Here is a 17,435-nt window from a genome sequence, read left to right as displayed (position 1 = left end):
AAACTAGGACATGGGAGGGGTCTGCGAATGGCAAATTTGATTGGTCCAGATGATGTAAAATGCCCTAATATTTTGTCCAAGTACTACTAAGTAGAAGGTTATGAAAGTGCCAAAAAGGAGATTTGTGGTCTACAGTGTCCAAGTACATAAATCAATGAAATTAAATAAAGATTTAAAGGCTGTAGAAATTCTTTTTTCTGAAGTTTACCACCATTGATGCAGCGTCTTCTTCACCACCTTATTTACCACAATACATTAGTTATTCATACCTGTTGTTTGTGTCCTTTATGACTTCGTTAAAAACAGCAAGGTTCCTGTTTGAAATAATTGTACACCGCTCCTTTCCTACGCCATCTCCAGGCGCTGCATAACATCATTGCCGGGCACCAAAGGGGCTCCGGGGGGGTCGGGCACCTTTAGAACCCTTAAAAGGTCCGGCAATGATGCGCGCTGAAAGGGAGTACTCAGTTTTCACTCCGGTTTCTTGTTTCTTTGTCCGGGCGATATCTCAGCCATCCTTTGAGCTAGGAAGCTAAAATTTGGGCACAATAGTGAGCAAGTCCTTTGTCAAAACGGTATTTTGATAAATCAATTAATTGATTAGTTACTTAATTGTTATGGATTAATTAAGTACTTATTTATTTCCTTTCTCATCTGGGCATTATCTCAGGCACCTTTTGAGTTAGGAAGCTGATATTTGTACATGACAATGACCAAGTGATTTGGCTGTAAAGGCTATTTTTCAGTTATTTATTAATCAATTGTTGATTGTTGTTGATTGATCTCTCGCATTGTTGAATCAATATTAATCAATTAATCGATTAATTATTTAATTATTCGATTAATGACAATTTTTTTAAGTTACAGATTCGGATGAAACGGTGGTGGTTTAGGTATTCCATTAGATTAGCCAATTGATTAATTATTTAATTATTTTATGATTTTTATTTATTTATTTTCATTATTAATCATTTATTTATTTTCTTTCTCATCTGGGCAATATCTCAGGCACCTTTTGAGCTAGGAAGCTGATATTTGGACATGACAGTGACCAAGTGATGTGGCTATCAAGGATATTTTTGATTTATTGATTAACCAATTAATCGATTCGTTATTTATTGATGAATCAATTAATTATTTAATATTTTAATTAATGACTTATTTAATTGAATTTCTAAAAGATACATTTTCGGATGAAGCACAAGTGGTTTAGTTATGCTATTAGCCAATTGATTAAGAAAATATTTTATGATAATCTTTTATTGATTTTAATTATGCAATTAATCAATCAATTATTGCACACCTCTCACTCCCAATACAGTCTCTATGAGCTGCACGGCGGTATCAACGGGCGCCGGAGGCGCCCCGACAATGCTGAGCTGGAGGATATTTATTTATTTGGCATGGGGGCGGTGTATTTTGAAAGTTTCTGTACTTGTTTTCAATTTTTTTGGACTGCCAGGCAGGCAGATGGAGTAAAAAAATCGCACCTGTGTCCAAAGGAAGCGGTTCAGTTTGCCATTTTAAATATGGAATAGGCTAAGAGTAGAACTAATAGAGCCCTTTGGAATTACCCTTTAGAATTATCCTTAAGAACCCTTTAGAATTACCTTTGAGAACCTATTAAAACTACCGTTTAGAACCCTCTAGAATTAAACACGGTGGGTTAGAAAGGTTTTCTTCCTCATTTTTGACAGACGGACGGACAAAGCCAAATATTGAAGCGGTTTCATCGCTTAAAAATTATCTCGCTCTTCCCTGTTCATGTGCAATCAGGGCGAATGCCTACTCCTAAACGGCAGGTTCGTTTTCCGATTAATGTTCCAACTCGTATTCAAAACAGAACATTCAAATGAAATCAAGTTGTTCCACGATCATAAAATGACCTTTGTAGAGAAGGACAAAAGTGAACCAAATGCTGAACCACGCTTTTAGCTTCGTGTGTGTGCGAGGTATTAAATGCATATTTGTAGTGAAAGTAAAAAGCTACACAGTGGTGGATCATGACTTTTAAAGTTGTTTCCGTGCGAGCTCTTTACCACATTGCCTTTTTAATATTTCCTATCTTGGGAACACATTCAACTAAATAACTGGACAAAGATGAAGCAGGCCTTGGTCAATGGAAAGAAAACAAGACCGATAGTCTTACAACGGCATAGCCGGGCTTGGATCTGCTGAGTGGAGCATCTGCTGCCACCCTGTCATATGACCAGATCCTCAGCTCCGATTGGTACACTTTTGTGAGGGACGTACATACATACATACACACACCAGGACAGACAAACGGTTTCAGACGGCATTGCCCTACAGGCTACACTGTAAAAATATCGCTGCCGAACTACGTGATATCATCAATTGATGTAATCAATGATGTCATCAATTGTTTTCTCGACCAATTTATCCCGAGATCACGCTCAATAAATTTCATACCAATCGGATCAAGCGTTATACTTGTCGATTTATGACATCATAATTAAGGCACCTATGATATCATTAACATATGTTATTTCCCATGTGGAATACTTCACAATGTCATTTTTCACAATGTTGCCACAATTTTTCACAATGTTGTGGAGTACTTCACAATTTTGCCACCTGTCATTTTTTTCCCAGGGAGCGGTTTCGGAGATATAGACGTTCAAAGTTCTTAGGTTTTTCCAAGATGGCGCCCACACCACGTGTGCTATGACGTCATAATTATCATTAAACAAGACCGAAAGTCTCACAGCGGCATAGCCGGGCTTGTAAAATATTATAAACTACAAAAACACATGATTAGCTTTTTAAACAGTCGCTCATGCTGCTTATAACATTAAACAAAGAAATTTGGAGGAATCCAGACATCCGTGAGGTAAGTTTTACTTACAGAACTGAGGGAAGATCTACTGTAATCTATATTATACCCCACAAGGGTTGGGTACGTATCGTTTTGTTAGAAGAGACGTAACGCCGATGCTTTCGATATTTGATGGATTTTAACAATCGGGTTGTTTGTGTTTCACACTGAATGAAAAACATAAAGGTAGAGCATGGCGATTGCGATATATGACAGGTTCGACGATATGTTCGGCATGAACGACATATAAATCAAAATGGTGGTGTGTGGAGAGTCAGCCGCCATGCCACCGTAATCATATCAGACGTAATCACATCACCCTGTCATGTGACCAGATCCTCAGCTCTGATTGGTATACGTTTGAGGGGACATACATACATACAGACGGACAAACACTGTTCTAGAAGGCTTTGCCCTATGGGCTACGCCATAAAAAATATGGTGAAAATTTCGTGCCAATTGGACCAACGGTTGCAGAGAAAACGAATTTAAACCGACAAAATGCCGGCGGAGGGGACATACATACATACACGGGACGGACAGACAAATGCTGTTTCAGAGGGCATTGCCCTATGAGCTACGCTGTAAAAACACACAAATATATTCGATAAAGGAGATGAATGAGGAATTAAAAAGAGATATTGACCGAGGTTACAGAATTATCAAAATCTTTTTTTTTCTTTTAAAAAACCCTCATGTACAACATGTTGTACGACAGAGGGGAGAAAGATGCCGACTGCGAGAAGGTCTTTACACAGTTCACCTCCCTAAAGCAGAGAAAGCAAGTAACATGGACGCAGGCGCTCCACCTTGAGCCTCCGCTTGTACTCTAGCCTGTAAATCAGGATAGCTCCAGGCAAGGTGACAAGAGCAAAGACGGTCTGGAAGAAAAGCAAATGAACAAGGAAAGAGTCCGGTAAGAGCACGACGCCATATGTGGAAGAAAAGCTGGAGGGGTCGGTATTGGTGAAAAAGGAAAACCTTTGAGTCCAGGGTGGCCTGCTTAAGGGAGCTTTTACGGAAGTGTAGAGAGAACAATATATTGTAACGGAGGAGATTCAGATTCACCGGAACAATCCCGCTCTTGGAAATAAATACATACATTATAATTTTCTTTCATTTTGTTGAGAGTGTGGGATGGTACGAGAAGCGTGACGGGTTAAAATAGAAACTTCCTGAGTTTGAGTTTTGTACCGTTGCAAATGTGCGTGTTGTATTTTCTGAAACGAGCGACCTGACATCGACTGTCAAAGCAACAATCATTTGAGGTGTCGCCTCCCTCTTGTTGTAATGAACACACTCGATCTCACCTCTGTCCTTGGTGGGTAGCTGGGGAAGCTGCCGACCTCGCCGTACGCCAGCTCTGGATGCCAGAGGGTGTTCGTGTGAAGCCATGGGCCTGGTGTACATGGAACAGACACAATGTTAAACCTTTTTTTTATCCCTAATTCCGTACAATTACAATATTTCCAGGGTTATCTGATAATAAACCCGACACACGGCTTTAGACAAGCCAATGGAAATTGAAGTAAAAGGTCGGTAATATTAAATAATTGAGCCCGATGAGGTAAATTGGGCTATTTCACGTCCAGGGCCAAATGAAGTCAGGTGCGCGAACGTAACCCTCGGTGTTAATGATGGTAATGAACCAAATGGTCAAAACTGATGGTGATCATGCAGTGGAACCGGATTTGAAATTGCAGTCGAGTTTGGATCGTTTTTGAAGCTGTATCTTGTAGCCCACGTTACTGCAAACTCGATTCTGTAAATAAATATTCTGCAAAAACTCGATTCCTGCGCCGACCACATAACAAAGCTGGCCTGTCTTCCACCACCTCCTTTCTGGTCTTGCATCCTCTCCTCTTTCCATGCTTTCCCACCCCCCCACCCCCACCCCCAGGTTCCTTGAGGGCTCACATAGTCCACCATCAACCCCCTTCTGGTGAAACAACCTAAATCCAGGATCACTGATCTCAGATCAACCCCTTTCCCCCCCCCCCCCCCATCCAAAACCATGATCTTTTCTACCCTCGTTAACCACCACCCAATCCCTCCTCCTTCCAAATTTCCAGCTTTCCCTCCTGAGAGTTTCCTTTTGTGTCCAACTTGTCCATTCCATGCATCCTCTCCTGCCCCCCATTCCTCCCCACACCCCTCATTTGTAAATTCTGCCTCTGTCTTGACTTTCAACTCAGCTGTTGGTGTCCCCGTCCGTCTCTGTTCCTTTTGTCCTGTTGCATCCTGATCCGTTCAGTGTTCTAGATCTTCCACGAGCCTCGACTGTATACAAAAAAAACTCCATTCTTCGACAAAAGCATCCAAAAGAATCTATTCTTTTAAATATAAAAAATAATTTTTATAAAACTACCCTGAAAAAGACCCAGCTTGCTCTATATTACTGCAAATATGCCAGTGACCAAAGTAAAAATAAATAAGTAAATAAAGAATTTTATGAATATCAAGATAACGAGCCCTTTGGGTCAGAAATATTAGGAAGTTCACTGAGTGGTGGAATTCTTTATGTCAGAGCAAAAACTGATCCTCTCAAAAACACACCAGTCAGCTTGCTTGCAATTACAAGTAAAGTCATGGAATCAATAAACATGTGTCCCCAAGGCAGTGTTCTGGGCCCTGTGCTTTTTCTGGTCTTCATCAATGATCTCTCCGACTCTCTGGAAAATCCTCTCCATCTCTTTGCTGAGGACTCCACACCTCATCCCTCAGATCGGCAGTCTACAGCCTCCTCACTCTCTGAAGACCTGGAGAAAATCACAGACTGATCAAACAAGTGGAACATGTCTTTCAATCCTGACATATCTCACACTCTCACTATGTCTCTCCGAAAAGACCGACTGGACAACCCTCCCATCTACTTTCTGAACAATCCTCTCCAAGAAGTTCTGTCACTCGAGCTTTTGGGTCTCAATATCTGCCATGATCTTTCCTGGGAAAACCACATTTCAAATCTGGCCTCCAAAGCCAGTCGCCGACTGGGCATCCTCCGTCGTGCGAAAGTCCTTCCTTGACACACCTGAGCTCCTCACCACATACAAGGCTTTCATCCGCAGCTCAATGGAATACTGCTCTCCGCTCTGGGTTGGTGCTCCTGCCTCACACCTAGCTCGGCTTCACGCTGTTGAAACCAAAGCTTTCAGAATCATTGGAATCTCCCGCGATGAAGCTAACTCCGAGGGCCTTTCACTCACTCACCACATGCAGGTAGGTTGGTGGTCTTTCTGTCTTATACCGACTCCTCTCCGGCCTTGCTCCCCCAGCTTTGTCTGTGCTCTGTCCGCCAAATATTCCTACAGGTCGCAGAAGATCTGCCTGCAACCCTCTTATGGTGAAACTGCGAAAATCAAGGCTCTCTGCTCACTTTCACTCCTTCATTCCTCTTTACTCCCGCCTCTGAAACAAACTCCCTCACTCTCTTCAATCCCACTCCTCCCTCCAGGTCTTTAAAACAGCTGTTCACAACCATCTCTTTTCTACCACCGTTAATTCACCCCAGATCCACTTTTTTGAAATACCAACTTATTTTCCTGGAAGTCATGGAGTAGTGTCCATGTGTTTTATACCTCACCCACCCCCTTTCCCATGCCTCCTCCCCCCAAGCCTCCTCCCTCCCACAGATGTCCCAATATCCCTGTTCTCTGCTGTTGTACTTGTGTGCTTCCCTCTCTCTCCCCATCTTGTCTCCCACTCCCTTTATTGTATGTTTTGTGTGTCCGTTTGTTTTTTTTGTGATCAATGTTGACTCTTACACGAGCCTCGATCTTGTATCCCAAAAATAAATAAATAAAAATCCAACGTCAATGTTTCCTCCTTTTCAAACTGTCGAACTCTGACCATCAATTTCAATTCCGTCCCCATCTCTCAACTCTGGACACGGTGCTGCTGCTCCTCTCAGCGATGGTCGGAGGCCTTCAATCTCAAACAAGAGGTCAGGACTGGCATCCTGCTTTGCTTGCCAAGCTCCCTGGTTGTGGCATAGAAAGCCTCCTTCATTCCTGACTTCCTGGTCAACGTGTTGTCATCAATAGAATGTTCTACTCTCCCAGTGGAGGCTGGAGTTCCATAAGGCAGTGTTTTAGGCCCAGGGTTGTCCCAGTCTACAGAAATGACCTCTCTGATGCTCTGGAAACCCTCTTTTCATTTTTACAGATAACCACATTGTGTCATACAATACCTCCATTGCACTAATACTAATAGGTAGACAATAATTGCGTCACTTTTCTGATCTGTAATTTATTAGATTCTGGTCTGATCAATGGAACATGTCCTTGAATCCTGGAACATCTCAGTTTCTCTCTGTCTGATATCCAGAAGGATCGTTAAACGAACGCACATATTTCCGGGATTATACACTGTAAAAAGTTCAGCATCTTGAACTCCCAGGCCTTACCACGAGCCATGACGTCTCCTGGGCCGACCACGTAGCAAAGCTGGCCTCCAAAGACAGCAGCAGACTCGGCATCCTACGGCAATCAAAGTCTTTCCTTGGAAAATCAGAACTACTCGCAGTCTACAAGGCCTTTGTCCAGAGCTGAATGGGTTACCGCTCTCTGCTCTTGGCGAGCACCCAAGCATCACATACGTCTGTCCTGGATTCTAAGGAATCTCAGGCTCTCAACATTATTGGAAACTCTCGTGATGAGGCCGAAGCACAAGGTCTGTTGCTCTCACATCGCAGGCAGTTCGGTGATATCGCTATTTTCTACCATCTATTCGACAACATTGTTCATTACATCCTCTCAGTCCTCAGACCCTCCCCGACAACTCCAGGATTCACGGGTTCTTCTAATAACCCTCACCTGGTTAAACTTCCAAAATGCAGACTCCCTGCACACCTCAACGCCAGTTTCTTTTTTTCCTGTTTGTGGAACAACTTTCTGGATGGTGGTCAATGGAACACCCCCTCCAAGGCCTTTAAGCAGGTGGTGCAACACCAACTACTGTCATCCCCCGTACCTATCCACAATCCTTTCTCTCCCCATCAACCCTCCATAACCAATCCTCTTACTCGCAGGTTACGGTCCACCCTCCCCCTTCTCCTCTTTGCTTGTTCGTTCATTCCCTTGCTTATCGTGTCCAAATGAGACCACACTGCTGCCCCACCCCCATTGCCCATGCGTTCTTCTTCTTTTTTTCTTTTTCTTTTTTACTTTACTTTGCCCACCTCGCTCTTCCATGAGCCTCGATGTAAGATTTTAAAAACTAGGGTGGAACGTATATCTGCGACCTATCTACCATGGTGTTGTAATTGTTTAGTATTCTTGGTACAAGTTGCATGTTTGGTATCCTGAACGTCCGCACCAGAGGAGTCTCACACTGTCAATTTAGAATAAAAAGAGGTTTAAAAAGGAGGTGCTGAGGAGGTTAAAATAAATTGGTGTGGACAATACTCGTTTTATTTCATTCGGAAAATGTCAAATCCACTTGTCCATGACTATGTGCCTCCTTCGAATACAAGAAAAGGATACACAATGCAAATCTGACCGGGAGGAGGAGGGGGATTGAGGAGCCGATCCTCCTGGAGCGCCGGACGTCAACGGTCGTGGGGGCAAGTTGTCCGGACACTCGATGGAACGTGAGCGGAATCTGGCACCACTGCCCGGAATCCTGCATTGGACACACGCACGCACGGACGTTCAAAGAGAATGGGTGATAAATGGGACCTTCAATTAAAAACAAGGTGTATGTCATGGTGACCGCAGATCAAAAGGCACCGATCTCATGGGAGCACGGATCTAACATCCCAACAGTCAAGCTTAATTATCTGCAGCCTCATTCACACCAGTGAAGTATTCTGCTCCAAGGGGCGTCACCATTCTGAGGTATTCCTTCCTCATGATCCTTCATTCGCTTGTGCACAAATTTCAGCTTGCGCATTTTATCCAAACATTACTTTTTGGAACGATGTCCATTCCTGGAATGATGCAGCTGAAAATGCAGCTGAAGACATTTTCATTCTGAAAATTTGAAACCGCTTCAGCTTGCATGTTCTACATCTCCACCTAAAATTACAGGAAGTCCTCAATCTCAAAAGATCGCCAAAATAAAGGCTTCACTGCGTCCGTCATTTTGTCTTACTCGAGTTTACAAGGGGCTAGAAGAATGATGGCCAAGGTTTAGGAACGTGATGACATTACAAGACCAACGAACTATTCCACGCATGCTGGAAATACAAGGGATAACATCCTGCAGACACACATCACTGGCCTGGTTGAAGGCAGGCATCCCCTTATGGAAGATGGAATTTTGGCGTGAGAAGGCGACACTTAAGCTGTCCAAGCAACAGGAATATTTCATGATGTGAATAAGGCCCAGTGTGTGAATCCGAATGCTGCATTCACACTCTGTTCAATACTCTCAACAGGCAGGTGTATTTGCTAAAAGTGTTTTTTCCATACCTCTCATGCTCCATAGCATGGCAGCTTTCAGGCCGTGACCTTTCTGACCTGCCCGCGGGTGAGCGTGACCTGTGCCCATGACCTTGATGCTCGGTGTATCTGCTGGAATGCCAAAAAGGTCCGTCACCTTCAGTGTAAACATCATACCATTTCAAGGAATCGCACCACCATAACGATTGAAATCGCACCACGTTATTCTCCGATGAACACACCTTTGAGGCGGAACGCTTGGGCATCGAGAGCGCGCCCTTTCCCCACGGTATGGCGAGACGGAGCGAGAGCGTAAACGAGAAGCGGTCGGGGGCTCCGGCACGGACAGGGTGATCCCCCTGGAATCTTTCACCACACCGCGATGATCTGCAACAGCCAGGAACAGTCACGCTCAAGGATGGCCTTCAACTTTTTCCACATTTTACTCAGTTGCCCACCATGGCAGAGCAACACAATAAGATGAGGCTGCTACATCGATTGACAGAAGGTCAAAACTACGTTTTACACATATTTTAACAGGAAACTGTATAAATATCTCTTCTCCGGTGAGAGTCATGAAATAGATCGTGGGAGGGCCAATAAGGTGGTTGTAAACCAGGGTGGTCACAAGGTGGTCAACGCCTGTACCTTGACACCCGTGAGGTCCAGAATGGAGACCGAACATCTGGTTTTATGTCCCAGGTGGCGGACATTGTGTTCCTTGATATTTGTGCATTTTTAATTTTATACGTCCGCTCGTCGTGTAATTTTGCAGCAGAGTTAGTAAAACATGCGATTGTTCATCTACTATCAGGAAACGGAAGCTGGGATTAGACCATCGTGAGACGGGTTAGTTTTACCCGACTCATTCTGTCGTCTTGACCGCAATTCAAATTAGTACGAAAGGAACACGAGAATCGGGTACTTCACAAAGCACTTGGCTGTGAACCTATAATCTGAGGAAATGAACGGGCGACCGCTGCCAGGCCATAAATCCAAGCGAAGGAGGATTATAAATGGGCAACTTGCACAGCGTTCGGTTGGTTAGCCTTTCACGCCATGGGTCCAAACGTTGATGAAGTGTCAGCCTACGTGTGGGTCATTGGACTCGGTGAATGAACAGATACATTCAAACAATGCCATTGGAAATTTGTGGTGGAGTTCACGCAAAATTACCGAGATATAACCTTCGGGAAATCCATAAAATGGCCGCTTTACAAAAAAGAAAGAATATATATATATATTGTTATGGTTTTTAGAACCTTCACTAGTAAATTTTAGTAAATGTTTCCCTTATAAATGTTCCCCTGTAAATATCCCCATCAATTGGCTTGTTAATGATCGCACCCTAGTTAGTCTATGTACAACACGTAGCAAACCATAGGACCTCTGCGTAGTTATCTCATTATTATGTGTTTCAGTTAAGGATCTGTTCCCAATAGTTGAATCTGCGTTGCATCAATCAAATAAGATAGGCCCCAGTACTTCGTTTGCCAGCAGCATTCGCCGCCGTTGCACTGGGCTGTTTACTGGCACCACGCCGCCATAAGCCATGCGGTCTGAAGCCGAGGAAGAAGGGGGCGGGGCCACAAGAACAAGGTGTGGCACGTCGACTCGTCATCGGAGGTGGTCAGCAAGCCCTTAGCGACCAACCAGCGCCGCGGTGAGCGAACCGGTAGGCATGTCATCAGAGCCGGCGGCTTGATTCCAACACGAGCAATAAAAGACGAGTGAGAAGGTACAGAAGAAAAGAGTGAGAAGGTACCGATGAGAAGAGAAGGAGCTGGAGTGCGCTACGAACTGGCATCTCCCCCATCTTGTTCAAGAGAGAGAGAGCGTTGGCGCGAGGCATTTATTACACACGGAGCATCACAGTCCCACCGCTATATGCAACGTCTGCTCGCGGTCAACGATACGCGCTCACTGCCTGCCAGGGTTTTCCCGCCACGACGCGAGTCGACTCCTGGAGCCGGACCTCGACGCCTACCGTCTGCTTGGGCCTTCTCATTCCTTCCAGTCATTCCTGCCTGCTATTCCCCTTTCGTGTAAGTCTGTTTGTCTGTCCTGGGCGTTGATAATATAAGACTGTTTAAGGCTGCCCTGTGTATCTTCTTCTTCTTCTTCCTGTTCTGTATATTACTTTCGTTTCTTCTTTGGTTTTGGTTTTGTACATCTATATAAATAGAGGAGTGTCTGTGTGTGTGTGTGTGTGTGTCTGTCTGTCTGTCTGTCTGTCTGGATGTCCGCTTATAACTCAAGAACTACACATCGGAGAAAAGTTTTAGACACAGATTCGGAATCAGCATAAAATTCCGGTGGTTATAGGCTACTTTTTATTTTAATATCAATGGTTTAAAAAACCGGGCCAGCTGCAATTCCATGGTGTAGTTTGTGGCGGCGCTATTGCCCCTTTCCCATCCCATGACGCATTGCGGTTCCGATTCGCGATAAGGTCTATGCGCTATCACCGACACTTTTCCACCTTTTCCATACCTTTTAATCAGATTTACCTTATCGTCCATCGTAACCACATTACGCTTGGAAACACTAGCATTATCCTTCTTCGGACCCATGGCTAACACAGACAGTAAAGGAATACTGTACGTCACCTCTGTTTTGAATGAGAATCAGCAGTTGCGTGTACGTACAGTATACTGTACGTACATATTTATATATTTTTAATGTGCTTTTTATTGTATTTTAAATGTTTTTTTAGCTTCTTTTATTGTTACTGTATGTACTCTTTTATTTATTTTAAATATATTTTTAAGGAAAACAAATGTTTTCACGTCCGTAGGAGTGACCTAATGTCGCACATAATGATGTTCGCTGCCCGGTCATGAAAGACGTAATGATTCTCTTGCCAAAGTGACATGAAGATCAGGCAGTAAACCTCCCAACTGAGTTTCTCAACAGTCGTCAGCCTCAAGGACTCCCAACACACAGGTTGATTCTCAAGGTGGGAGCACCAATCATGCTTCTAAGGAATCTTGATCCACCAAAGCTGTGTAATGGAACACGATTGACAATCCAGCAAATGATGCCGCATGTCCTAGAGGTAACCATCCTCTCAGGACAATACAGAGGAGAGAAAGTATTCATTCCAGGGATACCACTTATTCCACCTGACCTTCCATTCTCCTTCAAGAGGATTCAGTTCCCCATCAGGCTATGTTTTGCTATGTCCATCAACAGGGCGCAGGGGCAATCAATGAAGGTTGTCGGCCTGAACTTCACAGAACAAGTGTTTGCCCATGGCCAGCTGTACGTGGGCTGCTCGAGGGTTGGAAAACCAAGCAATCTTTATGTCTTGGCACCAAGTAAGAAAACCAGAAATGTTGTATACCCAGAGGTTTTGAGAAATTGAAAATTGAAAAAACGTCATGTAGGAAATGTACTGTGATATTGCTCTAAAATATACATGTTCTTTTCATCATATATTTGTATTATTCTTATTCAACCCGGGCGAAGCCGGGTACCTCAGCTAGTAATTAATAAATGTCTGTTATTTCTTACCCTTTTGGTTTCATTCTTTCCCGATCGCTTTAGTCCCTTCTTCCAATTGAGTACCTGTGGCACGATTTGGCCAATAGTCAGAATCGGGTTAGTCGATTGCTAACGGCTCGAATCGCGGATTGCTAAACCGCTCGGCAAATACTATCTTGTCCGTGGTTCGAGCGGTACTTGTCTCCCTGCTTTGCGGAGGGATTGGTAAAGGTATTTGGGAGAACACCTTGACCAATAACCCTGACCAATTTCACCCCGCAAGGGAGCGTTATAAATACCAGGACTAGAGACGGCCAGCTTAACAGGCCAAAGGGATTAACCCCCCCTTGCTAAGGGGAGTGCCGTCTCTGAGATCCGTAACAATATATGTATGTGTATATATATATATATATATATATATATATATATATATATATATATATATATATATATATATATATATATGTATGTATGTATGTATGTATATATATATATATATATATATATATATATATATATATATATATATATATATGTATGTGTATATATATATATATATATATATATATATATATATATATATATATACATAATCAACTTTGTCCAGACCATAAACCAAAACTGCTAACATACGCAAGCCTCCCTTCCAAGCCAGTGAAAAAGTCAAAGTGTGGTTTTGGAGGGATAAAAGTGGCAAAGCAGAAACACGTTTTGATTGGCAAGCAAGCAGGCATGCAGGTGATGAATACAAATCACCCACCTTGGCACAGTTGACGACTGGCGTTGGCACACTCAAAGTCTGACACCTCGCTATCGCTAACTCGTTGAGACCCTACGGCAGTGACGAGACATGAATCAACCCGATGAATGTACAATAGCACCGAATTTATCTCCAGCCAGGGTGGGTCAGAACCAGGGGATTGGTCGGTGGTCCTCATAACCAGCACCATCAGGTGATGTGTACATTTAATGGCCACGCACGTCGCACGGTACAAAAAGCCAATCTCTCATCGAGGTTGTACAGGTCTCAGATATACATAGAAGCAGTGACAAACAAGTTCCAGGACAATTTAATGGGGACAATAAAATGGGTGTAATTTTAATGGTGTGCTATAGATTAACTCAGGTCAAAGGTTATAAGTCAGTGTGTAGAATTATAATCGTTAATTTTCTCGATTCTTTTTCATGAGAGTGTTCTCAAGGTGTCATGTTCCGCTAATGTTGTAAGGTGTTTGGATCTTGGGGTTGTGTACAACATTAATTCAACAAGCATTCTGAGTATTGCGCTGCAATACATGTCCCCTACCGGCAGTCTGTCGTCCGGAAAACTGTTGGGGAAATTACCAAAGTTCAAAGTGCCATAACTTTGTCAAAAATGATCGAAACGTCGTGAAGTTCGAACTTGATCTGTAACTTATCATGAGGAAACCATGTACCAAGTTTGAAATCATTAGCATTAAGAGTTTAGAAAAAAAGTCCGGAAAACTGTTCTTTGCGTGACGGACTGACAGACGGACAGACTGACAGACAGAGGGACGGAGTGCAAACCTATAGTCCCCTCCGGTGTACACCGGTAGGGGACTAATGAAACACACTCTGAACACATTAATCAGACATTACTAAGATGTTTCAAGCCACCCTCTGAACCTCATCCTGCTCAACTCGGCCACCTGCACTTTGACCTTTTCATCCAGTGGTGACAATGAGGTTTCCTATTTCTTCTTCTCAAGATAAACCACTCACATAAAGCCTCACAGTCTAACCTCACACATGATGCTATACACCCTAAACACACACATAAATCTACACACCTTAACCACAAACAATGAAGCCACATACCATAACCACACCCATCAAGCCACGCACACTAACCACATACATGAAGACCCACACAATAACCACACCCATCAAGCCACACACACTACCCACATACATGAAGCCACACACCCTAACCTCACAGACGAAGCCACATCCATAAAGCCACACACATTAACCACATACATGAAGTGACATACCCTAACCACACACATGAAGCTACACACCCTAACCACACACATGAAGCCCCATATCATAACCACACCCATCAAGCCACACACACCAACCACATACATGAAGCTACACACCCTAACCACACACATTAAGCCCCACACCATAACCACACCCATCAAGCCACTCACACTAACCACATACATGAAGCCACACACCTTAACCTCACACATGAAGCTACACACCCTAACCACACACATGAAGCTACACACCCGAAACCACACACATTAAGCCCCACACCATAACCACACCCATCAAGCCACTCACACTAACCACATACATGAAGCCACACACCTTCACCTCACACATGAAGCTACACACTATAACCACCCCCATCAAGCTGCACATACTAACCACATACAAGAAGCCACACACCCTAACCTCACGCATGAAGCAACACACCCTAATATGTCACAAAGTGGTCAATGTTAAACGTCACCTGAGACCAGGTCTATTCTTACTTCTTTGTTACTAGCAAGGTACACTTGCTACGCATAGGTGGGAGCCCAAAAGCAAACCGACAATGCGGAATTGGCAAATGCCAAACCATGAAACAATAAATTCCACATTCCTGTGCCACCTTCAGTCGAATATCAGGCATGGACAGCCAGATTGTGAAGGACTTGGGCAAAAAACAGTGAATGGTAAACCATGAACCCATAAACTCCACATTCCTGTGCCACCTTCAGTTGAACCTCAGGCATGGACAGCCGGTTCGTGAATGACTTGGGCAAAACAAAAAAAAATTACTGCAGCTAACCCAACCAGAAGGTGGGGAATGTTTCTATATGCAGTCAATGGCAAAACCGCAAATGCCAAATCCGTAAATGTGAGCGAAAAATTGTGGTATAATCACAGGAGGAAACTGAGAATCTCAGTTGCAATGAGAAATTGCCGAAGCTGCAAATTATTGAGAAATTACATAACATGTTGACATGAAGAGAAAGATTGGCATCGCACAGAAGGAAATGCAAAATCTCAATTGTATTTAGTTATTACTGAACCAGTGAATGTTTGCACATGTGGTAAAAAAAAAAAAATATATATATATATCGAAACTCCAGATGCCGAATCCATGAATTCGTTTTACATGCCGAGAGGGAGCCTACCTCAGGGATTGTTTGCGTGTTGTATTTTTGAATCATTCCATTCATCCTTGTGACTCCCCTGATCCAAATCATTTGACTCACTCCCCTGATCACTGCTAGGACTGCTAGGATATCCGAAAATCACCAAAGGTGGATGGAGGTTATGTTTTCACCCCTGTCTGTCTGTTTGTTTGTCCATTTGTCCGTTTGTGAACAAGATATCTCAAAAAGTTCTGGACGGATTCGGAGGAAACCTGTTGGACAGGTTGTGTGTGTGAAAAGGACTAATCGTTTCGATTTTGGTAAAGATTTGAATATAGATTCGGCTATAATAATAATTTAATTTTTAGGTGATTCTTCAACATTGAGAGATCGGGTGATATGATAGATATGACATAAAGCGATATATGATGTTGAAAAAAAAAGTTGTGGATGAGTTATGAATAAACTTGGTGGATGAGTCGGTTAAGTGACAAGAACAAGCCGATTACATTTTGGTTCAGGTCCGAATCCAGATCCGGCCAATCAGTGGGATATAAAAGTAAACTGTTCACCAGGTGGAGGTGTGCGCTCTACCGAGTGCCGTTCTAGGTTACTAATGCCACGTAGTCACAAGTTGCGCCTTTAGTGCTCCAAAAACGCAAGCGCACCACCGTCATCGTCTGTGCCCAGGGGCCCAAACGAATGCGACAAATCAATGGTGGCAAGCAACGATGTGCGTACGATCAACATGCCAATGACGTCGGACCATTTCTGCGTTGGAGGGTCACAAATGCAGTTTCCATGCTTCAGCAAACAAGGATATTTACCTGCTTTACCGGCCTGAGAGCTTTTCCCTGCAGAAGGACAAATAAAAATTGAAAAACACAACAACGTGAGATTTTACAGCAAAGTTCAATTAACCGTGCACTTTGCAACTCGGAGTCCATTCGAGACGATTCGTTTCACCACTTCTTGCGCATTCCGCGAGAAAGTGAAACTCACGTTGCAACTTCTTCGTGCCGTGGCCTTGCGCGTGCTTGCGCGACAGGTAAGGAGATGGTCGAGGAAGTGGGAGAGATGAGGTGTCGTGCGTCTGTAGCGAGTACCAGTGCGGTTCGTCGTCCAGAAGAGCCGTCTCCAGCTCGATGAGTATCTGTGGGAAATCGTTACACTTCATGTACTCGGGAAGACGATTTACACCTGGCCGATGCCGTCACGATACAAATGGTACCCCATGACAGCACCTCTCCGAGGAACTCGCTTTCCTCTTCTGGAACCCGAGGCTGGTCCCACATCGTGAGCTCCAGCATTCGTGCGCGGAATTCCCGCCGGTGTACCGGGCAGTACACAAACGTCTGTCCCCAGCGAGGCTCCAGCGTCCGACGGGAGGTCTTTGTACGGCGTTTGCTTTTATCACTGAAAAGGAGACGCATCTATTTTTTTTCTTATTTTTTTTTTTTTACAAGATCGAGGCTCGTGTAAGAGTCAACATTAATCACAAAAAGACAAACTGACACATAAAACATAAGATAAAGGGAGTAGGAGACAAGATGGGGAGAGAGAGGGAACCACACAAGTACAACATTTGAGAGCAGGGACATCGGGAGATCTGTG

General features: G+C 43.7%; 1 protein-coding gene across 1 annotated transcript in view; it reads right to left on the bottom strand.

Moving 5' to 3' along the window:
* RIMS2 (regulating synaptic membrane exocytosis 2) overlaps window positions 1-17,435 on the bottom strand; it is a 71,470-nt gene that overhangs the window by 42,326 nt on the left and 11,709 nt on the right. Inside the window, exons 7-13 of the mRNA XM_078778109.1 lie at window positions 17,066-17,237; window positions 16,824-16,974; window positions 13,466-13,537; window positions 9,462-9,606; window positions 9,250-9,351; window positions 8,336-8,458; window positions 4,147-4,235 (exon numbers count right to left, since the gene is read on the bottom strand). Of these exons, the coding sequence (XP_078634235.1) occupies window positions 4,147-4,235; window positions 8,336-8,458; window positions 9,250-9,351; window positions 9,462-9,606; window positions 13,466-13,537; window positions 16,824-16,974; window positions 17,066-17,237 (854 nt within the window). The remainder of the gene's footprint in view (window positions 1-4,146; window positions 4,236-8,335; window positions 8,459-9,249; window positions 9,352-9,461; window positions 9,607-13,465; window positions 13,538-16,823; window positions 16,975-17,065; window positions 17,238-17,435) is intronic.

The sequence above is a fragment of the Myxine glutinosa genome, chromosome 5 (assembly GCF_964187855.1).
Source record: "Myxine glutinosa chromosome 5, kmMyxGlut1.1, whole genome shotgun sequence".
In the NCBI taxonomy this organism is placed as follows: domain Eukaryota; kingdom Metazoa; phylum Chordata; class Myxini; order Myxiniformes; family Myxinidae; genus Myxine; species Myxine glutinosa.
The sequence above is the reverse complement of the archived record's forward strand: the minus strand, read 5'-3'. Positions and strand labels throughout refer to the sequence as shown.